Below are 27,719 nucleotides of genomic sequence, written 5' to 3'. Positions count from 1 at the left end.
GTAGTGGGAGCGGACGGAGAACAACATCTCCTCCAGGCACTACTGCAATTGAAGCATTCATCCAGTTTTACATCTAGCATGTTTGAGTTAATTGAATTGTTGTTTTGTTCGGCTAAAGATATAGTACGAGTACATATATATATCGACCCAGCTGCATGCATGCATATTATATTCCCATATTGTTATTGATTTCCCACATGTTGAGGTGTGCTCAATGGAAATCACCTAGGTACAGACCCGACCAGAACCAGGCCGAAGTCATGTTTCAATCAGTGCTTACATGGCAAAACGGGTGGTAGCCTCTCTACTGCTATAGATGCAACGCCCATGCGTTGAGTTTATTTCTGCATTCATTAAACACGGTGGAAAAAATATAAAATGGAACAAAGCACATGCATTGAAACATGCGAGTATATGTACGTGTACATAATTATTAGTTTGAACAACTACTTTTACAAGTTGCAGATGGAACTGCTGGAGCAGGGCTGCTCGTACGATCCAGCCGGTGCATCCTGATCGACAGGAGTTATCGCCACAGCGGCCTGAACAATGTAATGCTTCAGCGTTTGCGTCGACTCGAACGAACTTGCTTCGGTCTCGTTCTCATCTGGAGTTTCATCGCCAGTGTCTTCCTTACAGACATAACCGTAATCTTTCAAGTCTTTTGGGTCAGAAACCTGACCCTCGACGCATCCGACATACTCCTCTTCGTCGGTCTCGCTGCTATAGAGCTCGTCGTTCGCCCCCATAATGATCAGAAGGTCTCGCAAGTAGCGCAATTCGTCGTGGGCACGCGTCACTTTACGCTCCAGCGCCTTCATTTGGGCCTGCAACAAAATTGATCAGCAAGTACCACGCATTTACATTTTTCCAACACACAATGCAACAAAATTATACCTGGGGAATTATAGGGCAGTCCAGCTGATGAAGAATGTACATAAGAGGATCCACTGGCTGCGGTTTGATCTTTATTACTTGCTTCAAAATATTCACGAGCCGAGGAAGAACTCCCGTCTTCTTTAAATAGTCCATAGGTTCATTTTCCACTGAAGACATGCTTGCTGCGTATTATAATGCAAATTCGTAATAAAAGCGTGCAAAGCAGAGAATACAGAGATAGGCTGTTAGGTGAAAAGAGGAGAGAGGATAGGTTGCAAAGCGGCGAACGCGCGATATTTTTAAACTAGGAATATTTAATACACATTTGTGCGTGAAATTTTGTTTGCGAAAATATCAGTGTGGATATTTTTGTGAGAAAAACGGATCTGAATGCGGCAATACATACTTTTTTATTTCGAAAATAAAAATAAAAGAGTGGAGGAAAATCGCGGAATAACTGTAACAGCAGGACTGCTTTGGCGACCCCCCAGCGGAAAATTCCAGCACTAACGTATTGTAGGTGGTGGTGTGCTGTTAAACGCAAAGTCATTAATGTGCTGTTAGGCGCATATTCGCACTCTGTTAGCAGCTTCAGCGCAACATGTGCTGTCGACCAGTGGGTATTAATATACTCTCCGCGAAAATTGTGAATCTTGAAGAACATTTGTAGGTGAAAGATATCGTTATCTTTTTTTATGCAAAGATGAAGGATAGGATGGGCCTACAAGAGTAATAATTATTTGTATTATTTTTGGCTGTTTAACTTAGATCTAGTTATCCAGTTTAAATAAAGGGGGCTTAAGTGTGCTAAGTTCGTATTTTCATGAATATATTTACGGTATATTTTGAAAATGAGTCGGTATATTTCGAAATATTTCTGAGGGTCGGACGGTATATTTTAACGATAAGTCCGCGGTCACACTGAGATAAAGCACAACAAATATAGTCACAATTCTTGAATTTTTCGTTCCTTAGAACGAAATTAAAGTTATATATAGCATCAACTTTTATAAAAAATGGAGAAAGTAGGCAAGGCTAAAAAGGCGGCGCGGGAGGAGAAACAGCGCGAACAGAAGCTGGAGGAGCTGGTAAGAACATTCCTACCGGAGCGCGACTGCGCCCGGCGTTGCAATGGCAACCGAAATGCATATTGATAAATCCCTAAATTGGTTGACACCCTGATACCCCGCAGTTGCTGAAGTCCCTCGCCGAGTGCCCGACGAACGAGGACAAAGTGAAGGTGCTGGTGCAGCGCCAGGTGGAGAGCGATAAGAGCGTGTGCCAGCTGTCGGCCGAACTGCGGGTGGTGCAGCGCCACACGGAGGGGCAGCAGCGCGAGAAAGAGGCGATGCAGCGCGAGCTCAACAAGTGCATCCTGATGCGCGACAAGTTGCAGGAGGTGTGCCGCGAACAGCAGCGCATTATCAAGTCTGTGAAGAACGAGAGCATGCTGCAGATCAAGGTAGAGGAGGAGCGTCGCAAGGAGACCCAGATCAAGTTCCAGAGCTCAATCAACGACGTCCAGAAGGCGCTGTCCAAAAACAACGACGAGAACATCAAGTTGCGCGATTACAACATCGAAATGACCAAAAAGTGAGTGGCAGCCTTCAGCAGCAACAGCAGCAGCCGGCGCTGCCTCAGCGGTGTGCGCGCCGTCTAAACGTCTAAATATAGACACTGCATGCCGTCTGCGGCATGAGCACGCACACACTGACCATCTGTTCTCTGATTTTAGGTTAAAGCTGCTGGCTGAGCAGTACCAGACGCGCGAGCAGCATTTGGAGAAGCTCAACGAGCAGGTGCTGCTGGAGGCGCAGCTGAATCAGGCCAGGCTCAGCAAGGCCCAGGTCGAGGCGGCCATGGAGAAGGAGATCCTCAAAAAGTTTGTGCCCTCATCGCCAACTAACCATCGCTTAACTAACCACTAAATGGTCGTTCTCCTTTCTTACAGAGAAAACCAAATCGGTCTAGAAAAGCTTCTGCAGGCTCAGCGCAGCATCAAGGATCTAACCGATCGCGAACACCAGTTGAAAGAGCAGCTGAACATCTACATGACCAAATACGATGACTTCCAGCAGTCGCTGACAAAGTCGAACGAGGTCTTCGGCAGCTACAAAATCGAGCTGGAGAAGATGTCCAAGCACACAAAAAAGGTTGAAAAGGAATCTCTGGGCTGGCGCCAGAGGTACGAGAAGGCCAATGCCATGGTCATCGAATTGGCCACCGAGAAACAGTTGCGCGAACAGCAGTCGGACCGCCTGGTGAAGCAAGTCACGCAGTTGCAGAAGCTACTGCGGGCCCTACAACTGGAGCGAACGACTCTGCACAAGAGCCTCAGGGAGAACAACATTGAGATTCCTCCTCTGCCACAGCTACCCCCAGAGCCGGAGCCAGTTAAGATTACGCCAGTCAACACCGACAAGGCCAAGATGGAGCTGATGAGCCGAAACTGCGCCGAGCTAAAGGAGACCTTGGCCAACTTGCAGAACCAAATGAAGCTGCTGACCACAGCTGAGGCTAAGACAGCCATTGAGGAAAAGAACAAGGCGGCCGAGGATCAGCAAAAGCAGGCCAATGCCAAGAAGAACATCAAGAAGAAGGAGAAAAAGTCCAAGGCCAAGGCTGCGGCAGCAGCTGCAGCAGCAGCCGCAGCCGCAGCCGAAGAGCTCCCAGAAGTTGATGGGGTTGCTGCCGAAACGACTTCCAACGGGGAGACACCTGAAGAGAAGTTAGAAGAAGGCGTCGAGGAATTGCCAGCTTCAACAGCGGATCAACAACCGTCAGAGGAGGATGTTGAGACAGTCGTCAAACTGCAGGAAGCTGCAGGAGATGCCAGCAACGTGAAAACCACCAAGGATGCTCAGGAGCAGACCGCTCCGATTCCGAAAGTGGCAGAGTCTCAGAAAACCGGGGGCGACGGCGATGGCCCGCCGGCCGCTGAGCCCAACGATCTTGCGGCAGTGCCAGACCTAATCGATGCCGATTAGACCACCGGCTGTCGACTGCTTCACATCTCATAACTTTTACTCAGACGGATACGGACCGTTTGCCTAGCCCTCCCTCAAAGCATTTTGTGTCATTCAGTCTCAACCAGCATGCTGCATAAAAACAACCACAAATTTTGTACTAGTTATTTATTGTATTTTATATTGTATTTATTTAAAGGAGTGTCTTCGAAGATCGATCATGTGTGTATCAAATTTTAAATTGAATAAACGTGTTTCCTATAAACGTTAATTTTGTCACAAGTGTGCTATAATGTCCCAAGGGTTAAACATAGTAGCCCGCCGTCGTGTTTAATCGACTTCAAAGCTGAGATATGTGCCATAGGAAAGTGTACAGGACCACTTCTTTGTAAAACAACAATGAATTGTAATTAATTAATTAATCTAATTACTGGGGCAAATGGTGCCTTAAATGTTAAAAAGGAACCGAAATTCAAAAAAGAGAAAATAATACACTTCTAAGTTCCAGCAAAACTTTACCAAATACTTACAAGATTATAGACATTTGTAAAGAAAAGCTAGCCCTAAAATAAGCCCATGACAGATATCCGGAACAAAGTATCTGGAGTGGAACAATCTTAGCTAGAGTCAAATAGTGGGAAAGTAGAGCACTGAATTATGCAGTTATGAAGTTTACGAGTATGCAGAGAATAGTTATAATATTCTACGACCCGTAAGAGTCAGTAATACAGAAGTTGGAATGATGGAAGAGCTTTGATATAAACCCCACGATGTACATACTGGCCTTGACTGTGGCGCATACGTCACTGTTCAGTGGCGCCTAAATGTCTGCTGCCGCCACATGCAACAAATTGCAATAACCACCAAATGGGGGCCTGTGGGAAAATGTAGACCGCAAGTGTTCCCGTTTCGTTGCCAGGGTCAGGTCATTATAATGGCGCCTTAATTACCCTCCACACGCAGCTGTCATTTCTGCCGGTCGCCACATTTCAGATATGAAATATTCAAGACGCATGCAACGCGGCGAATGCGTAATATCCGCAAGTGGCAGCGGTCAAGCGAGCTCTCTTCTTTCTCTCTGTACGCGTGGGACGGTGGACGGTGGGAGGGTGTTGAAAGTGTGTACATAAGCCATTTATGGCACTAAAATAATTACAGAAATTAATTTAACTTGCATAAAGTGGTGCATATAAAAAAAATAGGATATAATGAGTGTAGCGTGTGGCTACCGTTAAGGTCTCAACAGTTTGCTACCCCTTATCGAAACGATGCAAATGTGATCCCGTCGCGACATATTTACCCTTGTGAAAATTATTAAATCTTTAGTAGTATCTTTCAGTCGAAACACTCGACTATACCTTTCTAACTTGCTGCATTTAAAATTCTCGTGTAAATGAAAAAGAAGTGTGTTTATTTATGGCTCATAACATCACATCCACATCCAGACCCCAAGCCAGCACACCTCCCGTCGGCTATTAGGTGGTATTAAAAATGTCTTTGCAGTGGCAAAATCAGCGGGCGACACATATGCATATTTTGCACCCTCTCAGCCACAGAGGCCCACAGACGCCCACGCACAGCACTTGCACACCGACAGTGTTACACTTAATTCCAGAAATGTGTGCACATTTCGCAGGCAATGAGCTTTTGAACATTTAATGAGTTAATACGGTAAATTTGAAAGCCGCGCAAGCGTGCGCCGAGTAATTTGCCCACTTCCCCCGCTGACCCACCGCTGACTGAGTTTCCCCGTTTCCCCATTTGCTTGAAGAGCTTGAAAAATGAGCATAAGAAAGAACAAGGAGCGAAAAACATGCATACTCGTACAGAGGCAGCAGCACCGACAGGGCACTAAGCACTTGTCATTGGGGCTGGAAAACCTTCCACGTCCATTCGTTGGTCGCTGGTGGAGAGAACTGTGCAAGTGTCCAACACAGTGGCACATGTGAATGCGAGACGAGACACGCCAGCAGAGGCGTAACCAAGCGTTCTGGGGATTCAGGATGCAGGCGGCAGGAGGGGTGCCACATCATGTTCGTCCCAAACACATGGGTGTCATTTCTCAGGCGGCGCCGACAACGACAACGGCCATGGCAGCAGCACCAACAGCATCAGTAGGCCAGCTACACAGCCGCCCAGTGGCGGGGGGAATCCGTGTTGGGGCTATGCTAAGGCTGCCAGACTGCTTGACTGCTTTACTATGCTGCTCAGGGATTGGGATGGGTGCGTGCGAAGTGTGGCAATATTTCTGCCTGCCAATTTCGGGCTGACTAAGATGAATGTGCACAGTGGACAAGGGTGGACTTCGTTTAAAGAGTATGCGATTATTAAAATTTTTAATTTTATATTTAGTTTTATTTTGCTACATGCATAATTCCAAAATGTCGAAACAAGCATTTCTTAGTGTATTATAATATGTGGAAAATTTACTAAATATTTCGTACTTTTACATTCTTGGAACAATTTTAATGGATTACTCAAGGCAGAAAAATTCAACTTTTGGGTGGCTATATCTACGAAACGAATCAAAAATATTGTGGAAGGTCATACGATCTCCTTCCAACCCATATATCCCATTTTGGATATCCGCTGCAGAGTACAAATTTTCAAAAGTGGCGTGGTAGCCAAATGACTGTATTTGAATTTTTAAAAAAGGTTGCGGTTTATTGGAAATATGTATAAAGACCTACAACTTAATTTCTGTCTTATGCTAATTACGATTAAATACTCCAACGCTTTACCATTTTATAGTACAGCAGACCCACTGTGTGCCCCAGACTCAAGACAATGGAGCCATCCAACACCCAAGTGAATGCGCACCCACTCATTGCTCCAGCTGCTGTCCTGCTGCTGCCGCTCTCTTTTCGCAGAGCTGCTGTTAGCCGGGGCCTGTTATCCTGTTAGTGTTAAGCTTGCTGTTGCAGGAGAGCGCATGTCAGGTTACGCAGAGCAGGATATGGGGAGAGAGTGGAGAGAGTGAGGAGAGCAGAGCAACTGTGAAGCTGTCGCCCGTCTTGGACAAAGCTGTGCTTAGTCAAATTTCGGCAACAGAAACCTGGCTGCCAGAGCAACAACAACGAGAGCGAAAACGGGAACGAGAACGGGATGCGGCACAGACGGCACGGCACGACACGACAGGACATGACACGACACGAAGCGTGGAAGCGAAACGAAGCGAATGCCGTGCCATCGCATCGCTACCGCTACCGCTGCCGCTGCTCCTGCTGCTAAACATTTTCGCAGTCCTGGCAGCCGCCGAGGACTCGACTCCAACTGTAATCAGTTGTGTATAGGACACTCGGGTGCGCGCGTCGAACGGTTTCTTGTCGAATGCGAAGTGCAGTGGCTCCTGCTCCTGCTAACGTCAAACGGACTTGGAAGAACGGTGCGCGGTTTTTGCTGCTCTCCAGTTTGGGCGATTTGTGGTAAAACTTCTATCTTCTGTTGTTGCTGGGTCCTCGTCCTCCTGTTGTTAGTCACAGCAGAAATTGTTGAAACGAATTAGCGAGAAAACACCAAAAATAAAACAGAGGAGGAAGCCAAGGAAAAGCAAAGGAAATTTTCCAGCTACAGCTACAGCTGCTCTGCTGCTACTGCTGCCGCTGCGAGCGTCGCGGCGTCAACAGCGCTGCTGCTGCTTCTGCTGCTGCTGCGGGTGCTGCTGTGTCCGAGATAAAGGATATGCCCGGATCTAAAAGATACAGTTTTTCTTCTTCTGTTTCAATTTTTTTTTTCGTGTTTTTTGCTCCTTGTCTTGTGCAGGCTGCTTGGCTTTCTTGCTGCGGAAAAGCAGAGCGGAACAGCAACAACAGCAACAGAAATACTAAAGCAATAATTTGTTTGGAGAATTCGTTCCGACGGCTGGCCAAAAATGTGGCATACAACTGAAGTGTGGCCCGAAGAAACTATGCAAATAAATTAATATGCCGAAATCATTAACAAATTAAAACGAAACACGCAAAAGCAAGAGCAAAACATACACGAGAATAAAAGGAAAACGAAACCCGAGAGTCAAGTGCTTCGAGGAGAGCTGTTTGCTGGCATGCTTTGAGGTTAATTCCACCCAAAAACCAGCCCTCCGCCGCCACCTGCCGCCTGCCGCCTCCAACCACCCAACCCTCTGGGTTCCCGGGTCCCCTGGCCTCTCATCTCCGCCACGTCTCGTCTCCCGTCTCGTCTCCAGGTCTCCCGTTCTAACGGTCCGGCTTTCGCCCACTTTCGTCTTCTTCGCTGCCGTCACCAGCTCCGCGTCAAAGGCATCAAAGGTAAATATACAAGGAGTGGAGTGGATGGCGAAACAAAGAATGAGCCGACGAAGCACATACATAGCTAACGGTAAACTTAAAGCTGGAGCAGAACTAACCTACAAAGTAAACAGTAAACAATACATACCACCGTTACGCTACAAATGCAAATGTGTGCACACCCACACATCCGCCATCCGCCGTCCGCCGTACCCATGCACACCCACATCCCACACATTCTTAAGAACTATAAACAACAACTCATTTAACTGAAGCCAGGGGGGGCATCCTGCCTGAAGCTAAGAACTAAAAAAGAGAAAAGCGAATTGAGCACAACACGGCAAAACGCATGCCTCCAAACGCGATTTGTATACAATTTTAATCGCATGCGATTTATTTGGGTAGGCGCCAAAGCCGCACACACAAACACACGAACAAACGGATTGTTGCACAAACATTCGCGCACACTCAAACAAATATAAACACATGCAAACAGGGCCAAACAAACATTCGCTCACCTGAAAGGATACTCTTACATGGGGAACGTGAAGAGATCGAACTGCTGCCCTATATGTATATGTTCAATATGTATTTGAGAATTTCAAAGAGTGTTTTCAGTGCCTCTGGTACAAATTATTTTAGTTTAAAGTGATCTATCACCGAATACGTTATATTTATACAAAAATTATTATATATATATTAAATCTATTGTAATTTAATGAATTTCATTTAATTTAACATTAAATTGTTATCTCACATTTGGGATTCATTTCCTTCTATTAAATAAAACATTTTTGGGTCATCGTCTGCAATTTTACCCATAGCGAGGGAGCCGGGGGTGGCGAACCTTAACAGCTCGTATAAATAGATTATAACATTTATTTTGGGAACTGCATTTCCTTAATTGACATATTTGGAACGTAGGAAAAATAGCTCACAAGCTTCGAACAATGATTTTTGAGTCCTTAAGCAGCATCACAATATATTTACTACACCCTTTGAAATAAAGCTCAAGCGGAGGGTCTCCAACAGTAGTCAACACTCTGGCCGATTCCATTTAGTCTTTTCAAATGGTAAGGTCATAAATAATTCAGATAATCCGCAGTTTTTTACTTACATTTCTGTATTCACATTCTCCCGTTTACATTCGGTTGCAATTTCCAGTCCATTTAATCCGACATAAGCATTTAGAACCAGCAAAACAAACCAAACCAAAGATATGTGCAACAAATAAACTTTACAGTAAGTCCTGACCAGATATGCATTTGCCATGCAGTTTGCCAATAAGCCAAATGTCAATTCCATTTAGATCTACATGCCGATTTTAAAAGCCAACTTATGCCAGCACTGATGTTGCTATTCGACAAGGGAAAGCAATTAGAAATTCCACACAAATGTGTGCCCGCAGACTTGCGAGAGTCAGTGTGTCTGTAGTCACAGGAGGAAGGACGAAGGAGGAAGGAGAACGCAGGTATTTAGCTGCCATCTATTTATATAATACTTGACGCTCTTGGGCCTTAACTATTTTTAAGTGCTGTCCGCTAACAGGTTCTGCACCTGCACCTCCAACTGCAGTTGTGGGACAGAGAAACCCAGGGGGTAGGGGAAACCATGAAATAAAACGAAATGAACTTGCCTCATCCTCAAGAGGCAGGCGTAGTGGGCGGCATGGATGGTTAAAAACACTTAACACAAAACTAAGCGACAATTGTTGTTTTGTGTGGCGTTTAAAAATAGCATCAAGGTGCGCTCTAGTTTCATTCACACACACATACGTACGCACAGATACAGAGAAAGCCCACACAAAAGTGGCTGCTGTTGTCCTCTAAGTGGGCGAATGAGAGCAGGACAGCCAGGGACACAGAGCCTGGATGTATGCAACACGAAACTGTGAATGGAAATGCTAAAAATAAAGAAGCAGGGAAGCCACGCGACTAACCAGGGATCAATATGCCCTACTCGACGAGGATTCAGGGGAAATACTCGGAAGATAGGGATAACATTAGTTAGCCACCCACCAAGTCTTCCAGATAAGGTCACTGAACATCAACCTTGTCTAGAAAATAGTCTAAGAGAAGGTAAAAAAAGATCAGCGCACACAAACCACACGAAAATCGTCTGTTGCCAAAAAATACGAGCCTTAGTTGTAAACCTGAATGGAACCCACGCCGTATACCATTCACTAGTTAGCCAGCTAAAGATTTTTACCTAACTAAGTTCAGAGAACCTTAAAATTGGCCAGGGAATAGTTTTAGCTGAAAGTAGGAATAGTAACACGAACTATTCAGACATCTGCAGAGGATCTAGAAATTATCAGACATGAAAACGGTATACGATAGAGCCCAGTCCCTCAAGAGGAAGTACGAGATTAATAAAAATATTAAGACTCGAATTTTTAAGCTAGCAGTGGCTTAACTTGCCTTCTTTGTAGGTAATCGTACTATCATCTAGACCTCACGATAAGGTCACGAAACCTTAACCTTGGTCAAAAATAGTTTTTGGCTGCAAAGCAAAGTTCATGACACGCACAGGTCGGTCCTAATGCCAAATGGCAGCCGTGAGGTGCAAAATGATTCAACGGCTTCGGCTATAAATTGCCTAATCACTTTAGGTGTTACATACACAGGTGCGTGGGCTATCGAATGACACTGGTGATTAAAGGCCGAATCGAATGATACTCGTACTCGTATTGTCCGCGTCTAAGTGAGTAATGAGTAGTGAGTAATGGGCGTGACTGGGTTTTGCCTCTAGATGAATAATTAACCGAAAAACTTTCGGCTTTAAACAAAGTAAATCCTTAAAGCAGCCATAACTCTCTCTTCCTCTCTCTCTCTCTCTGCCTACGAACATTGTCAGCCATCTTAATGGCATTTTAGATGTAGTTTTAAATGCTTATGCCTGGCCAAGGACATTACACATACTAGCCCTAGCATGAACATCAATTTGGAAACCATTACTGGTTAACTTATCAATGGGCAACTGCTGCTACATTTCCCTCCTGGTTAAGGCCATAAAACATACATGGTTACACACGAATGCAACAGCTAGGAAAAAAGTAAACGTTTAACTTTCGAGCAACAACAAACTTGAAATTTATACGAGCATAGCCCAGCCACCAGATGTGTCTATAAAAGTTCCAAAACACCCATATACCCATTACACACAATATATATTTGACAGAGGCTTTTCGTTTTTCTTTTATATTTTTATCGCCAGCTGATAAGAGAAAAGTTTTCGTCCGAAAGTTGGCGCCTACAACCGTAACACGCATACGCCATGTGTTACACGTCCCCCCTTCCACCAAAAAAAATACATCGAAAATTGCACCAAAAGTTAAATGTCTTTGCTGGGAAATAGCTTGGTTAGAGTAAGCAATTCTACAATGGCAGCCTGCAATATGCAGGAAACATGCAATTAAGGACTGTACTTTCCAAAAAATAAAAGTCGGGCAACTCTGCTTTGCAAGCAAAGATTTCTGGTAAAATTTCCCAAATGTTCCCAATGAGAGAGAAAATCCACAGTTACAGAGAATCGTATGCTGAAAACATGCAATTAACTTGAACAATCCTTTCCCAAAAAAAAAACTGCTTACTGAAAGTGTGGCAACTCTGGCACCGCTCAGCACCCCGTACAACCACACGCACACACCCACATAGCGAACGAGTGGCTTTTATAAGCATTAATTACTGGCCCGAGCCGCGCCGAGCCGCCAAGTCAGCAGCAAACAACCAAAGTTGAAGGACCACCAGCTGGAGGAGGAGTAGTAGGCAAATATTGCATACTTTTCGGGAATATACCCCGCAGTTTGTCGTGGGGACCCCATCCGGCCTCCACCATTTCGCGTTGTATGAGTTGCCAGAGTTGAATGTTTCTTTTTATTGCCATTGCCATTGCTTTTGTTGTAATTGTTGTAATTGTTGTCGGGCTTTTGTTTTTGCTCAATTTTGTATTATTCGGTCTCGGCCCTCATTGTTCTTGTTTTTCTTCATGTTCTTGTAGATGCTCCCCATTCCCATGTTCGTTGTGAACATAAAAATAAGCCGAGCAAAAACAAATGTTAAACAACCAGAGAAAAGTTAGTTTTGTAGTTGATTTTCCACAGAGAAAGAATTAACTTTTGGGCAAAACATACACCAAAAAATATGTAATTGGTTTTCGAAAGTGGTGGCAGGGTAGGGGTTGGGGTTGGGGGATACAACTTTCTGCTGGAAAAGAGAATGGGGAGGGAAATACACATTCGTTGAAGCATTAAATAAATTCCTCCAGTCTTCTTTTAATATAATCGATTTTATTAGCGATTTAAGCCATGTAAAATCTGGGAAACTCTAAATATGGATTCAACAGGGGTTTCCGATGGTTACATTTCGTGTGAAACACGTTGAGAAACGATAGTACTACAAAAGTATTTATTGAGAAGAGAGATTAGAAAGGGCCCTGTTGGCTCCTTCGAAATATAGTAGTATAGTAAACATCTTTAAATAGTTTAATGGTAATTAAATTCATCGGAATACTCGTACATATATTCTCGTTAAATAGTAATACCCTTTCCACTGGCCAGCAATTAAATCGCCTAAGCCAATTTACTTTTTTCATCGCTATTCTTTTGCCGTTTTGCTTGGCGGAAATAAATTAGGGCAGCTCATAAATTAAATCAATTTAAGCAAAAAAATTGCTGTCCAGTCAACTTTTGTGGTTCGCATACACGCACAGAGGAAAATACTATGTATATGCACGGTACCGAATATGTACGAGTATATGTATTTGTAGATATCGCGGAATATTTATAGCTGGGGCAAAAATTCGCTAAGCTTTTGCCTTTGGCCAAGAAAGGGAACAACGAGAATGATTGTCTAAAAGTTGGCGCATATCGCCAAACCGGAAGTTCCGGGGGCCATAACGACTAGCGGGTGGCTCTACTGTGTTAGTGTGTGTGTGCGAGTGTGTGGGGCACAAGTCGCCAGTAGGACGACGTTCAATGGCGTTTTATTGTTGAGCATTTCGCACAGTTGAATACGAAATTTTGGAACATACTCGTACACCCGAGCAGTCCCTAAATCCACTCTGAAGCCTCCTTGCTTTTGTATAATTTTCATAGGAAACCCCCTCCTTGCTCTTGCTCATAGCCATACACCGAAGTGCTTGCAACTATTTTGGCAGTTTTCTTGTTGGCTGGCCAACAATGAAGCCAGTTTCTTGTTGGCCATTGCCAGAAATAACTGCATTTTGTGCGCGGGAGTTACGAAAACTTTCTCTCTGCACGGAAATGCAATGGAAACTTTTGTACTATGGCTCCCCTCGGATTTTTGCATAGTCTCGTACTAGAATTTGCCCTGCCTTGGCCATAACTAAAGCTGAATTGCATTTTTAGTGACTCCTAACTGCTGTCAAATTAATGAACAACAGAGTTGCCAGAGTTGAACTTTGATTGTGCCAGAGATAGCCAGTAATAAGCATCCGGTTTCGCTTTCACTCCTCCTGCCATCGTATATCCCATCCCATCCATCCTACATATCCCATTCCATTTCATTCCATTCCACTCATTGCAATGTGTGTGTCTGTGCAACTTGAGCTGATTGCTGACTTCCTCTAAGTGGCCCGACTCGACTCCTTGAAATGTATACAGCTAGGATCTTTGTTAAACATTTGTCAGACTTTAAGTGCAGCAATTGCTCATCTATGATTGCTACTTCATTTCGGTTAAGGCCACTTGAGCTGCTGCACTCTTGGCGGGATGTCGTTCGTAGAACACTTCAATGAAAGCAGGAAGATGCTTAAAAGTAAAAAGATACTGCACTTGAGAAACAGACGAACTCTTTAAGAATGGAATAGTATGGTTCCAGAACATATATGCCAGCCATTTCAATGTAAAACATTTCCGAAGGAGCCCTCTGTCTGATTACATGGCTGCCCCATCACTGGAAGGGCCACAAAAAAGGGCGAAGGAAACGATGATACCACACAGGTGCCACCAATTACTTGTCGCGTGTCGGATGTGCGATTAAGGCATCAGCAGCGACTAATAATACTCGTAGTAGCTCTTGGGGAGCACCCATTTCCACTCCGCTTTGTTGATTTAAGATAGCCGAAAATGCCTTGCCGAAAATTGCTTTTCCCTCTTATGTTTAACTAAAAAATTATTGCAAACTGAGAGCGAGAACCATATGCCATGCCACACGCTGATCCGCTGCTTCTGCGGCTTTGGGGAGTCGTTTGTTATGGCTGCCGTGCGGCATGCCTCGCCTCGGCGGTGCCGGGCTTATCTGAGAGAGCTGCAAGGGGAGGGACGGGTGCTGTTTTTTGTGTAAGGAGAATCCCAGCTGGAAAATGCCCTCTTAAATTATCGCACGCTTTTCCATTAACAGCCAAAAACTAACTGCAAAAGGGGGGATTTTCATCAGCACTTTTAGCTTGATTTCCCCAAGCTCCAGCGCCGGCTCAAAGGCAAAGCCAAACGCAAACGCAAACTAAAACTCAAAGTGAATGTCAAATGCCAGCCACTAAAAACTAATCTAATGCACCCGCTGTTCACACTCCATTAAGGATAATAAACTCTGGTCACACTCTACGGTATTTACGGAATGAATAACGACCGGGAAAGGAATTCCCTTCCCCGTGCCCTGCGCCTGCCCCTGCCCCTACCTATCTTATAACTCTCTGATAGGCCATTTATCTATCTGTTGGCTGGCAGCCAAGATGGGCCCATATCTCAGATCTCTTGGCAATTGGCAGAAATCCTTTTGGCACAATTACCAACTTTAATTATGCGTCATACTGTCAAATCTAGATACAGATAATACTCATATGTACATGTAGAGGGGCTAAACAAAACCAGAAAGAAATCAAACAATCAGAAATAAATCATTTATCATGGACAGTGATTGAAATGCTTTATTTCATTTCAAACTGCTGGGCGATTTGTACATTAAATTTCCGAAGTCTTTGAAATTGTCTTTCAATATATAATATAATTAATCCAAATATTCTAAAAGTGCCTTTTGCAGAAAATCATTATATTATATATATATATATATTATAATATATCATTGAAAAATACAACTTATGCTGCGAGAGTTAAATTTTCCTACCCCTGGGACTCAAGCTTTAAAAATAACACTTTAATTGATATTTTAAAGTAGAGATAATAAAAATATGTGTTCAAAATGATCACCTGCTCAACATTGGACATACTATATGTTTAAGGTCTAGCGAAAAATAGTTTCCAGTTCCATCCATTCGAAGCTTTGTATATTGTTTATTAATCCTTTCTAGCAGTACAAGGGGCAATAGTCTCAAAACCAAAGACATTGTCGGTATTATTTAAGTAATAATTATTAGGATAACTGACAATTAAGACTTGCCAACTATTTAATTTAATCTTTACATATCATGTATGTTAACCATACGACAAGTTGTCAATATTGCATCAACTTTAGCTATGAAAATTGTCTTAATAGTCGTTTATTTCTTCAAATTAGTTTAATATTTCCCTCATTACACAACGCTTAGCCCAAAACACTATAGTCATTAACTAATTCAAACATAAGTCAATCAATCTTTTAGCCACAGCATCCTCTTTGTTGCATCCTGCACTCAAATTACAACAAAAATGCAGTTTCATTGTAAGCTCTCCGAATACACACATACATATATCCAATTAAAGATAATCCCCTCTAATGTTGAGTGTTCCATGCAAGCATTATAAATCAATTAAGGTCGCATCCATTTACCTGATGCAGATGCTGATGATGTCTAATGGCAAACAGAACATTATCTCAAATCCCCTTAGGGCTCGTGTCAACATCAGACATCTCGTCCTGGACTGCGAGAGAGGGAAACTGAGATGGAAAATCAACCCAGACAGGCAGGCAAATGCAAATGCACTTGCCATTTGCCATTTGCCATTTCGATTCGGTATGCGATATCCGCATGCATATATCTCTCCCGAGATTTGGTGGCTCAACATTTTGCCGGTCTGTTCATTATATTCCCATGCTTTGCTCCCCCCACTCTGTGGCCGGATTTGGTTCAGGTTTCGGCCAGAACCAGATTGAAAAGTGTTGAGAGCCGTACATCATGTGTCGTCATCGCTTGCCTTGGCCAACGAAGGTTCGGTTGAGGAGCACCGCAACAGCACAGGAAAAAAAGAAAACCAAGAAAAAATGACTATAATTGGCGTTGATTTATTGTCTTTGGTAGGCGCATCAAGATTGGGCGGTGACCTCGTGGGCGAGCCCGAAACAAGCCGTGCCAAAAATTCAATTGTTTGGTCCCCCACCGCCCTTATGAAAATTATATACTCGCCCGCACACACACAGATATAGCATGGATATACCATCCGAAATTTAATAATGCTCTCGGAATTGAAGTAGAGCTGCGACTGCGGCAGCGGCAGCGGCTTCTGCGGTTGCGTGTTGGTTCTGGCCAGGAGTTTCTATTTAGATATGGCTCAGGGTTCGGCTCGAGCATGGCACTCCTCTCATTGTGCCAGTCTGTCTGCTGTAGTCCATGAAAGTGGCATGAAAACAGCGGGAAATGACAATGCCACAGGCTTGGAGACACAAGCACCCAAACAGTGGGTCAAAGTTATTGGAAAAGAGAATGGGAATCGTGGCATTTTGGTGGGAAATAGATGAACTATTGCTTTTTAAGGAATAGGATAAATTTGGGCATATGAATGCCGTTGATTTGCTGTACGAATTTCCCATAAGCGAACGAGAATATCCATTTCGAATGACTTTGAATATATTTCTGCAATAAAATATAGCTGAATATTTGAATGCTCTTACTCGTTTCAAGCTTGTAGGATTATTCGATCCAGAATTTAGTCCGACTTGACCTTTACCCAAAATATAATACAATGTACATTGATTATTATGTTAAATATGTATTATTTTTTCTAAGATCTACAGCAACCCCTCTGGCATTATTCCTAAGCGGCACAATCCTCAACAGCCTTTACTCCCAATGCAAAATAATTTCACTTTCTGTAGGCCAAAATATAGGATGCACGATGTATATGTATGCAAATTCGTTTAGAGCCTTGCCTCATCAACAATGTCAAATATTATGCTGTGCAAATATCCAAGCCACTGTGGACAATTCCAGTTAGTATAGTGATAGAGAGGGAATAATGTTAGCAGATGGAGGAGGAGAAAGAGAAGGAGAAGGAGGCCGGCCTGGCGTGCGTTCTTGTTTAGTTTTAGTTTTTTGTTCGAGTGGCATTGCATGACTGCATGCAAGCCGGCTCGGGACGGGCCGGGCCGGGCCGGGCCAAGCCTTGTCCTTGCCTCGATTGGCGGCTGCTGCCACTGCCACTGCTGTTGTCGTTGCCATTTAAAAGCTAACGTCCTGACATGCCACACACAACAGGACTCCCCGGGATACCCGCTCCATGAACAACACAATTAGACAAATGAATAAACATACAATGCTTGGCAGTGGCATTGCCAGAAAATTTGCATATCCCATTTAATCCTATACTCCGCCTCCTCCCGATGGACTATCTGCCGCCTTAAGTGCATTTCTGTGTCATGCGAGTATTCGTAAATTTTGTGTTTGTGTCTCACAACAATTGGCAATCGGCTAATAAGGATTCGCATTGTAGCTTTATACTGTGACCTGATTTAATATTTAATTGCAGTTCGCCCTGGCATTGAATGCGTTTAGGTCCCGGATCGCCTGCACGGCCTGTGCTGCTATTCGTGGGTGTTCGTGCGCTCTTTGCCGGAAACACATGTCGTATACGTGATATTTGACAAACATTCCACAAGCACACATACTAAAGCCCTGGCCAAAACTGCCTTTGAATGCTAAACATGTGTGCGGGTGTGGGAGCGGGTACGGTAGTGTTAGAAGCGGGTTCTGACCATGCAGAGGCGTGGCTCCAACATGACTTAAAATGTTGTAAAATGCATGCGGTTGCACAGCCCCGCTGCTCGGCGAATGCCACACAGATTTGTGCGAAATAGAGTCATGAAATTAGTTGGCTGCCACTCGAGCGTATAAGTATGACATTGCATTCGTTTTTATTGCTCCTCCACCTCCTCTCTTTCGGTTAAATGCAATTTATGCTAATGGCAGACCCACTTCCAGCACTCGCTTGAACCGGCTTAAAGAGCTCGGAGCTCTCGGCACTTCTCTTCCTTATGGCACTACGTCGGGGCTAAGGTTATTGATTCCAATCTTTAAGTTTTGGTTACACAAAAACTGCATAAATATTTAAGTCCTGCTCTGCCCCGTTCATCATTTATTTATACATTCAATGTTCAACATGAATGAGCGGACAAGTCTATTTAAAAAGAAAACACAAAGGCCCTGGAGCAAACGAAAGTTTTCTGAGAAAATTTCTGTATAGAACTGAAGCGATTTATGTTTTTTTTTCTGCCGGTAGTTGTTCCAGAAAAAAATGAGCCATGGTTGATACTTTACAGATCAAAATTGAATAGAAGAAAAACATAGGTATTATCCCTCAAGTAAACTAAGAACAAGTCAGTGATGGAAATATTGCTCTTCTTTGTTGTTACATTCAAGTACATATTGTATCATACAGAAATGGCACTCAATGTATGGTAAGTAATTGGCGGCAGATAACGCCAACAAGTACATTGAGCATTCGCATTCGAGTACGAGCCAAATATTGAATATTCCACTCATTAGAATGTGCTGATTCGTGCTATGGACAATGGATGGCCCCATTGTCATGTGCTCAAATTCAAACTTAAGTCAGATGGCATGTGATAAGCATCAGGAAAAGAGCAAACCGAAATTAAGACACCACCAAAACCCTTCAACGGCTTGCTCATCGGCACGGCATTAAAACCAGTTCCTGAAGTCCATTCGCCATTGACATGGCGGCAAAAGGGTCGGACGGGTCAGCTAGTCTACTACTAATAGTTTATAATAAAATCTACTATGATTTTTTCCATTCGATGATTATTTTATATAGCTAGGGTATCCAAAGTTTCATTGTTTTCAACAAAATTTGTACAACCAGGAAATGAGTGCAGCAATTTGCCCTGCAGGAAGCATAAGTGTGACTCAAAGGCGAAGGACCAGCAAAAAAAAATAAAAGTAGTTAAGGGGGAAGTGAAAGCTGTGAAAAAAGGAACATAAATATGCTGCTTGGATTAAAACTGTCAAAGCTATTTCCGTTTCGCAGTGACCCCATTTTGGCTTATCTGGTGCTTAATCAATTCCAACTGAAAAATAGCCGTGACGTCGGAAATGGAAACCCTTACCCTTTCCTACCCTACCCGACTCCACCCTTTTTTCCACCGAATCGCAAACGCTCAACCATCGTCTCTCTCCCGACTGTCTCTGTGTGTGTGTGTGAGTGTGTAAGAGCAAATAGAATGGAAATGCAAAATGGAAATAGAGTGGAAATAGTTTGCAGCAAAAACTTTTTGACTTTTCGCTGATAAATATTGAAGGGCTGTTGAAATTTGTCAGAGTAAAACGACAAGGATGCGGACTTGAGTCGGAAAGAAATTGAATTTTCTAGGTTTATGGGATTACTTTCAAGCCAACAATTTAATAGGACAACAGAACTTGAAATGGATGTGTTTTCTGGGAAATTTTGACGAACGTTCTTCTACTGCAGCAAAACCCACTCGAGTTAGCATTAGCAATCCAATCCATTTAGTATTGTCTTTGCAATTCGCATTTCACTTACCAGTTTAAACTCAATTCAGAAGAGGATTTGCTAAGTGCTGCATTGGCATCGGTGCAAAGCAAACAAACAACCTGCCAGAGCGAACTGGCATTCAATTCATTTGCATGCAAAGTGCTCATTAATTTCGTCTGGGCAACAACCTAAACCTGCCTTCCTACCTGCCCTGCAACGTGTGGCAAGTGAGTGCTGCAACTACGCCGAAGTGCGCGCATAACTCGATTCGCGCCTTTGATTTATGGTACGCAATAATAATCTCCATTTGCATGTTACTCGCCCGGCACTAGAGCCAGCCACAGACCCGACGGCAGTCAACAAGGCGTATACTCGATGTATATATACAGCACACACACACACATACCTGCTACGAGTTGCACTTCCGGCTGCTGCAAGGCGTCCTTCCCCCATCACCACCTGATTTATGTAACCTTTCCCATACTCTCTTTTCTTCTCTTTCAGAAATGGTTGCCTCATTAGCGACTTAGCGGAACGCGCCATAAAGGATACCGTAACCAAAAACCACAAAAAAAAATACAAAATAAAGAGGATACGCCGAAAGGGATTGACAGCCGCAACAACATCGTCTGCGCCCGTACCAGGAAAAAGAAGAAGGAGAACCCATAAAAAAAGGGACAAAGAAATTGAATACTCACCGGGTTTTCTGTGGCCTTGCCAGCGAATTTAAGCACCATGGGTTCGTTCTGTGCCATCTAAAAACCTCTAACAGAGCACCTCAAATGCGAATTGATATTAAACCGTAAATCATAATTAACAAGAGGTAATTAAGCAACAACTGCAAAACCAAACCAATACCACGAGCAAGTCAAAGCTGAAGTGGAAGTGGAAGTAGAAGTAGAAGTACAGCAAGAACAACCATGGCCTCACCACCAGAAAGCCCTATCGAGGAGGTGGTCTATGAGTTGGAACAAACACGCGTGCCTAAGCCCATACCCGTTGCCCTCGAGGATCTGTGCCGCCAAACGAAGTTCACCAAACAGGAAATCCGCGTCATGTACAGGGGATTCAAAACAGTAAGACATATCTCTACTAATATCTTTTTTGAAACGGTTTAATTTTGCTTACAATGATTATAATTATTGGCAGATTGAGAAAAAAGTATAGATAGTACTCCTTCGATAAATAGTTGAAACCTCTTTGAAGTCAAATCAAACGTGTCTCGCTGATTATCTCATTCGCAATGCCCCAAAGGAATCCTTTAAAATGTAAGAGCCAAATACTGGTGACCGGCGAATGGCGTGCCAAAGAGAGTGTTGCCATAAATGGCTGCCCATTTTAATGCACACGCGTTTTGGGTTTCATTGCAAATGAATTGTCGTCGCTCTCTTTGTTTGCGTGTGTGGGTCCAGGCACTGATTCGAAAGGACGTGGAGGAGAGCAAGCAGCAATTGCAATTGCAGCATTTGCGCGCTCATTCGGAAAAAGTTTCTATACGAGTAGTACGCACATACGTAAAATATATGTGGGTCAACAGGAGATGAGCATTGGGTCAAGTAAATGGATAGTTTGCCTTACTGCAGTGTGCCGTGCCCCTCTCTGATACTGATACTTACTTTGCGCCATTGATAGTTTGTCTTACTGATAGTTTGTCTTATTGATGGTTGGTTTTATTGATCGTTATTATGGCTGATGGCTGCCCTTATTGATGGCTCGCAGTTCGAGGTCGCTGCTGCGGTACTGTTTACTCAATTAACCTGGCGAAAATTGTTTACTTTGCGAATAGAAAACTTTGAAAGTGTAGAAAACTTTGTGAGCGAGCAGCTAAGGCTTCAAGGAGCCTTGTTTGATAATCTACTTAGGTCTGATACTCCGTAGCTGTAGGATTACCAGGGCTAATTTCATTTAAAGTACATATTTATCAAAATAAAACGACTAACTAACTGAATCACTAAGGATGACTAACTCATCAAAGGATAGTTCTGAAGGCCTCGTTTCCAATCGAATTTTTCCACAATATAGTGGCAGAGCAGAATATTGCTACTTATTCTCAAATTTCTTAAGGAATTTAAAGAAATAGGGCATTGCAGAGTCCTTCTATTACTAGTCCTTAATATTTTGCGTATCCTCTTTCATTCCATTTGCTCTTTCTTTTTCCCTCATCCAAACAGCTAAGCAAAACATTTTCATGGCGATTTTTCTTTTGCAGGAATGCCCCGAGGGCGTGGTGCACGAGGATTGTTTTAAGGATATTTACGCCAAATTTTTTCCACATGGCAGTAAGTATAGTATATATGTGTGTGTGTATGCCCCACCACTCCCAGTGTATGTTTCTGCCACCCCATTCGATGTTGTCGCTGAGGTCTTATGCTTGCCTTTTTATAGTTGCGCGTCATAAAGCGCCACTTAAGCGACCATTTCGCCTTTGCAGCAGCTGCGTCCGCAATACCCGGCTGTCAGAATACCAAATACCCCCAAAAAACCCCTAAAGCCCCACTGAAAAAGAATCTCCGACACGCCCATAATTGTGACATTTTTTGTTGTTCTCTTTGCGTATTCCATTTATATAGATTCGAGTTTATACGCTCATTATGTGTTCAAGGCGTTCGATGTTAATTGCAATGGCGCCATTAGTTTTCGGGTAATTACCATCTCATTATAATGAAGTTTGCGCAATCTACATTTACGAGTATATGTTCATGTTCCTATTCATGCTGCACACATTGATGGTTATTAGGATTTACTGGTCACCTTGTCGACCCTGCTGCGCGGCTCTGTCTACGAGCGCCTCCGCTGGACATTCAAGCTCTACGACCTGAATGGCGATGGCCGGATCAGTCGCGGCGAACTGAGCGAAATCATCTTGGCCATTCACGAGCTTATGGGCAGGAGACCACACCAGCCTGAGGACGATCGCAAAGCGAGGGATCAGGTGAGGACTCAAATCTATTGATATGGCCCAAAATGGTTCTCAATGGGGGACAATGTGAAGACCAATCCGGTGTCACTCATATGATAAATAAAAAGATATCTTAAATCATATAAGCAGGAAAAGAGCCATGCGATTTAAATATTTATACCAATAGGTTTGCATCGAGAGTGGAAATTGCAAAAAGAAAGTGCTTTCACTTACATGTTACCAATAATATGAAAATGCTATAAAATAAATATATTTCATATTTAGATTAAGTATATCTCATAAACTTTAATATATTACGTATAATTATTTTGAATAGTACGGTCTTAATTTGACTATATTTGTATTTAAACTCCGAATATTTTATTTAAATATGGGTGTGTTTCTTATGTATCGGATAAAAGCTTTAACAAAAGAGTTCTGAAGATATAAGTACGCTCTGTACCGAAGTATCGATCTCATATGCATAAAGTTGGAACGACCAAAACTTAAGACCTTTACATGCAGTGGGCTCCACCAACAATAATCCGGTTATAGAGGATTCCAGGGTCCCCTAAATCTCGGCAAACAATTCTATTTGCATTTCGCAATCAGTGATAAGCTTTGGCCACGCTACACAAAGAGCTTCATTAAAATGCCGAGAGATGCAGAGCACAAATCCTTGTTTATCTAGACAGAGGCTTTATTCCTGCCACCTCTCTCTCTCTCACTCTCTCTCTCTCTGTCACTCTTTCTGCATATCTCTCTATCGCTGTGGGCACAGTTTTGTGCGCTTCATTTTTTATGCAAGAGCCACACTTGACATAACATGCAGCATCCGCTGACGTTGGTCGCGGGCTCACAGTGCGTATGAGTAATTATAATTGTGGGGGAAAACAGTGGGGAAATTGCACCAGAGGGGTATTGAAAGTGCATTGACAGCTCAACGATACTCAACGTATGGGAAAGAGGAAAGGCGAAGAGCGGATGCTTTCATGCGCGGAAACAGCGGCGGATATTTTACTTAATGACGCACGTCGCTCATGGCACGTTGCATGACCGTCCCCGCCTCCGCCCGCGCACTTATTGATAATGATGAAAAGTCGGGAAAATTAAAACGAAAGATTAAATCGAAAATTGATTTCTGTTCGCCAAAAGAGTAAATCCAGGCAAGAGGGAAAATAAACGTAATTTGTGTTTGTTTTACTTAAAGGTGGATCGTGTGTTTCGTAAGCTGGACTTGAATCAGGATGGCATCATAACGATAGAGGAGTTCTTGGAGGCCTGTCTGAAGGACGATTTGGTGACGCGGTCACTGCAGATGTTCGACAACGACCTTTGATGACAAGAGGACGGGCCAGTGTTGTTGACCACCTCGAAGACTATAGTATCGCTTATAGATCTATAAATGCAATAAACCAAAGCAAAGAAAAATCGAGGACGGAATCCTCCAAAAAAAAACATCTACTACCTATGACAAAAACACCAGTGAAATTGATGGCAAAAGAGGAAATGAAACATATTAATAATTAATATTAGTTTAGGCCAAATATCGAAAGAAGAAAAACTTTAAACTTTATGAGTGTGTTATTGTATAACTAGAAATGGATAAAAATGAAATATGATAATGATGATAATGATGAAGCAGAATAGATCAGAATATGAATATGAAGAATATGTAATTTTTTGAGCATATTATGAATTTAATCCTGCCGTAAAAAGCGAATTGGTCTTATATGTATTTACTAAACATATACATATACCTACGATATTTGAATGTGTAAATGGACTTTATTTCAAGAAAAAAAAACTAAACTAAAAACTAAACCACCAAACCGCAATGATTGATTCATTAATGGAATTGGTATAGCGATAAAAACCGAGAAACCGAGCTCTCAACACACGATTTACTTTACTCGATTAAAAATAGCGATACAAAAGTCAGAGAAGAAACACTATAATATTTACACTAATCTAAAGGATAATACTAAAAAAATTATTTTGTTTTCCCCGAACTTTGTTGCCGCCTTGAACCCCTAAAACCCCCCTTCCCTTTGCAGTCAATTAAAGCCCTGAAATACGACAAGTGACAAATTGGATTCATTCAGCATGTGGGAAAATCTATTAAATTTCATTTTCCATTTACATAAATTGTACATTCATTTTTATGGCATCCAACTAATTGAATTTTCAATGCGCAACTTAATACAAAGAAGACAAAAAGATATATACACGAGAGCACACATGATGAATATAATATAATGAATAAAATATGTATGTATATTTATGCCTGGGTCCTGTGTGTGCCCGACCAACCACCGATATTTAAAAATAGCACTTGACAATTACAGTTTATTTAATATTTATACAAGGCCGTGCTGATTTTTTAATGTTAACTGCAATTCATAGCACGACTCTTCAATTATATTAAATTTTCATCCAATTGCCCATGCAATCACAAACATATGTACGAATACGAGTATATTTTTGTATAAGATCCCACGACTTCCCGAGACCCGCACATTTTCCATTATTATTTCATCGTCCCATCAGCCAGCGAGTGGCAGTATTGGCTCCTAGGGCAGCCACAATTGTTGCCCATTGCAATGCACATGGATACAAAGGAATGATAGGAAAGACAGGTTTTTACACACCGTATTTTCATACTCAAACATTGAGTGCTTAATGGTACAGTACATGGTCAAGACAAGACAATCAATGTGGTTTGATATTTCCTATTTCCTCTTTTAGTTCTACGATTACACATCGTTCTTCCATTGTTGCTTCGAACAAAAGAAAAACATAAATCTATATAGATATACATGTACATTCATACAGGAATCTCAACTGAAGGGGAAAACGATAGAGAATTGTTCATATAAAATCATTTCAAGGGCTTTGGTCAGATCTACACAAATAAAGGACTCTGAAAAGTGTGCTTCTGTGTCAGGAATTGAAAGAGTTATGATCTTATGATGACTTTCAATCACATTTCTTACTCGTTTTTATTCAAATGGTTTCAATCTAGACCTGACACTTCAACTATGCCTATTCAGGTATTTTGTCGATCTTTACTTCATCTGAAATATATAAGGGTTTCATTTATCTGTATCTACAAATTTTCGTTTTAGTTTCAATTTAATTATTTCTTGATTCATATCAAAATTCCATCCACTTTTAGTCAAGGATACAATTTAGATTAAATCTAGTATGAATGTAAGTTATATTTTATATCAAGCAGGGATCCAACCACATTTAATCGTTATCGTCAATAAACCCAATCTATTTTCAATGTAAGCTTGAGCTAACTTTTTGAGTCTACTTGTTGGAAGCATGCTAGTTCACATCACAGACCATTTCGCCATGAAATCATCTTTCTAGAGTAGGCAAGGCAAAGCCATTTCATTTGAAGATACCTTCAAACAATTCGGTTCTAGTAAAGGGCCTAGCGGATACATAAGCGACCTACCTTTTGAGTAAACCACCCCCCGCCCGATGCCCTACCTAGTAAGAAACGACCGATGCAATATTCTGTAAATGTATTGTACACTGTCCAAAATGAAACCGAAATGGCTAACGAAATGATATTAAAATACGATGCGAGTTGAAGGAACCTAAATGTCTAACTAGTCACATAATAATAATAATGAAATTGAAACGCTTAAACTTAATCTTAACCTACATTAAAATTAAAATCGAAAGTATTTTATTTTAATAATCGAATTGGAAGTCAAAATATTACTGTTTTTAGCTGCTAAATGTTTAGTACGAATATGAATTGAAATATATCCTCTATGCTATGTCCAGATCGAAGTCTAAATGTTGTACGATTAGCTAGATGGATGGATGGGGAATTGAAATCAGAGTAGGATTCCCCATAGCCAGAAGCCCTGACCCCTGGGGGAGGGCAATGTATTTTTAGCAAAATATTGTAACCACAATGACGAAGATTACCTTTTAAACTACGTTTAGTTCGCATTTAGTTGAGGCTAAATTTAATCAAAATGTACCTAGTAAATGTAAATTACGATAATAATTTTCCAGCCTAAGCGATTTGTAAATGAGCCCCTAGAGAGTTGACGAGAGATTAATGTCCGAGCAGCCATCAAACCATCTCGAATGTAATGCCCTAAGTTATCTAAATATATAATTTACGAGCATGCTATCCCTATGAATAATAAATGGAATGAAACGAAACGAAAATTAACAAGAGCAAACGTGGTTAGTGATTTGGATTGTTTATAAGTACTTGATGATAGGAGAAACAGAAACCCCACAAAACTTTATTATAATAGCAATAACTATGATAATACTACGTCTAACATACATATGATATGATAATTCCATTTATGTGTACATTTCATTCACCTAATTGTCTAAAGCTTGTACGCAGGCTTCGTTCTACTTACCCACAAAAATTGTTAACTGGTCCAGCCGACTAATCTGCAAATCTAACGAAAAATATTTGCTGTCTTTATAAAAGAAAGAAAATTAAACACTAAATAAAGTCTCCTTTGCTTGTTTTTAAAAAAAGGAACAAAAAAATTAAATTGAAAATTAAAAATTGGACAAACAATGAAACTACAAAATCGTATCTTCAGTTAAATGTTGTGCACTAAGGATAAACTAAACCTATTCGTGGTTAGTCTTCAGTCAGCCTTACTGATGTCATTCCCTAAGTTCTTGGACACTTCCAATCGAATTTCGTTGAAACTTAGTTCTTAGTCGAGGAAAGCATAAAATTGAAAATTTGAATAATATAACTGTTCTTATGCCACTTATAATAATACGAAATCTAAACAAAGCAAATCTCGAAAGATGCCCAAAAAAAGAATAGGGTAAAACGATAAAAAAAAAAACATTTTAATAAAAATAACAATTTAATTATAAATGGGACTGAAGCATTTTCATTTTGAGATCGAACCAAAGCAGTGGTTCTGGGGATAGCAGGATAGAATTTAATATAATATCTGATGAAAATCTTTGTATGTGCTTATTTTTAAAATAAATAAAGTTGTTTGTTTTAAGCAGCTCAAAAGATATATACAAATTCGCTTTATTTGTTTTAATAGATGTTTATTTATTTATCTCAAATATCCATAGTTATTCAA

General features: G+C 41.9%; 3 protein-coding genes across 5 annotated transcripts; 2 read left to right on the top strand and 1 right to left on the bottom strand.

Moving 5' to 3' along the window:
* Positions 1 to 303: 303 nt before the first annotated feature.
* Positions 304 to 1,374, bottom strand: LOC108156984. Of its 2 annotated transcripts, XM_017288778.2 has the most exons (3): positions 1,286 to 1,374; positions 898 to 1,061; positions 304 to 827 (listed from the first exon to the last, which is right to left on the bottom strand). In XM_017288778.2, exons 2-3 carry the CDS (start codon positions 1,054 to 1,056, stop codon positions 453 to 455), a joined length of 534 nt encoding a protein of 177 aa, XP_017144267.1. In that variant the 5' UTR covers positions 1,057 to 1,061; positions 1,286 to 1,374; the 3' UTR covers positions 304 to 452. The 2 variants fall into 2 exon arrangements, with proteins under 2 accessions (XP_017144267.1, XP_017144266.1); XM_017288777.2 differs by lacking the exon at positions 1,286 to 1,374 and having other exon boundaries at positions 898 to 1,271.
* Positions 1,375 to 1,781: 407 nt separating this feature from the next.
* Positions 1,782 to 4,116, top strand: LOC108156983 (beta-taxilin). Its single transcript, XM_017288775.2, has 4 exons — positions 1,782 to 1,967; positions 2,072 to 2,472; positions 2,615 to 2,761; positions 2,831 to 4,116. Exons 1-4 carry the CDS (start codon positions 1,896 to 1,898, stop codon positions 3,864 to 3,866), a joined length of 1,656 nt encoding a protein of 551 aa, XP_017144264.1. The 5' UTR covers positions 1,782 to 1,895; the 3' UTR covers positions 3,867 to 4,116.
* Positions 4,117 to 7,119: 3,003 nt separating this feature from the next.
* LOC108157635 (Kv channel-interacting protein 1) lies at positions 7,120 to 27,499 on the top strand. Of its 2 annotated transcripts, XM_017289778.2 has the most exons (8): positions 9,016 to 9,162; positions 9,254 to 9,331; positions 9,399 to 9,560; positions 20,217 to 20,788; positions 21,922 to 21,991; positions 22,283 to 22,353; positions 22,450 to 22,644; positions 23,822 to 27,499. In XM_017289778.2, exons 4-8 carry the CDS (start codon positions 20,633 to 20,635, stop codon positions 23,948 to 23,950), a joined length of 621 nt encoding a protein of 206 aa, XP_017145267.1. In that variant the 5' UTR covers positions 9,016 to 9,162; positions 9,254 to 9,331; positions 9,399 to 9,560; positions 20,217 to 20,632; the 3' UTR covers positions 23,951 to 27,499. The 2 variants fall into 2 exon arrangements, with proteins under 2 accessions (XP_017145265.1, XP_017145267.1); XM_017289776.2 differs by lacking the exons at positions 9,016 to 9,162; positions 9,254 to 9,331; positions 9,399 to 9,560 and adding exons at positions 7,120 to 7,270; positions 7,608 to 8,110.
* Positions 27,500 to 27,719: the final 220 nt, after the last annotated feature.

The sequence above is a fragment of the Drosophila miranda genome, chromosome 2 (assembly GCF_003369915.1).
Source record: "Drosophila miranda strain MSH22 chromosome 2, D.miranda_PacBio2.1, whole genome shotgun sequence".
NCBI lineage: Eukaryota > Metazoa > Arthropoda > Insecta > Diptera > Drosophilidae > Drosophila > Drosophila miranda.
The sequence above is the reverse complement of the archived record's forward strand: the minus strand, read 5'-3'. Positions and strand labels throughout refer to the sequence as shown.

Coding starts and splice junctions, on each gene's coding strand:
- LOC108156984 (XM_017288778.2), bottom strand. CDS start 1,056: ATGTCTTCAGTGGAAAATGAACCTATGGACTATTTAAAGAAGACGGGA. Junction 828..897: donor ACTGCCCTATAATTCCCCAG/GTATAATTTTGT, acceptor ATTTTGTTGCAG/GCCCAAATGAAGGCGCTGGA.
- LOC108156983 (XM_017288775.2), top strand. CDS start 1,896: ATGGAGAAAGTAGGCAAGGCTAAAAAGGCGGCGCGGGAGGAGAAACAG. Junction 2,473..2,614: donor AACATCGAAATGACCAAAAA/GTGAGTGGCAGC, acceptor CTCTGATTTTAG/GTTAAAGCTGCTGGCTGAGC. Junction 2,762..2,830: donor GAGAAGGAGATCCTCAAAAA/GTTTGTGCCCTC, acceptor CCTTTCTTACAG/AGAAAACCAAATCGGTCTAG.
- LOC108157635 (XM_017289776.2), top strand. CDS start 20,633: ATGGCCTCACCACCAGAAAGCCCTATCGAGGAGGTGGTCTATGAGTTG. Junction 20,789..21,921: donor TGTACAGGGGATTCAAAACA/GTAAGACATATC, acceptor TTTCTTTTGCAG/GAATGCCCCGAGGGCGTGGT. Junction 21,992..22,282: donor CAAATTTTTTCCACATGGCA/GTAAGTATAGTA, acceptor CCATTTATATAG/ATTCGAGTTTATACGCTCAT.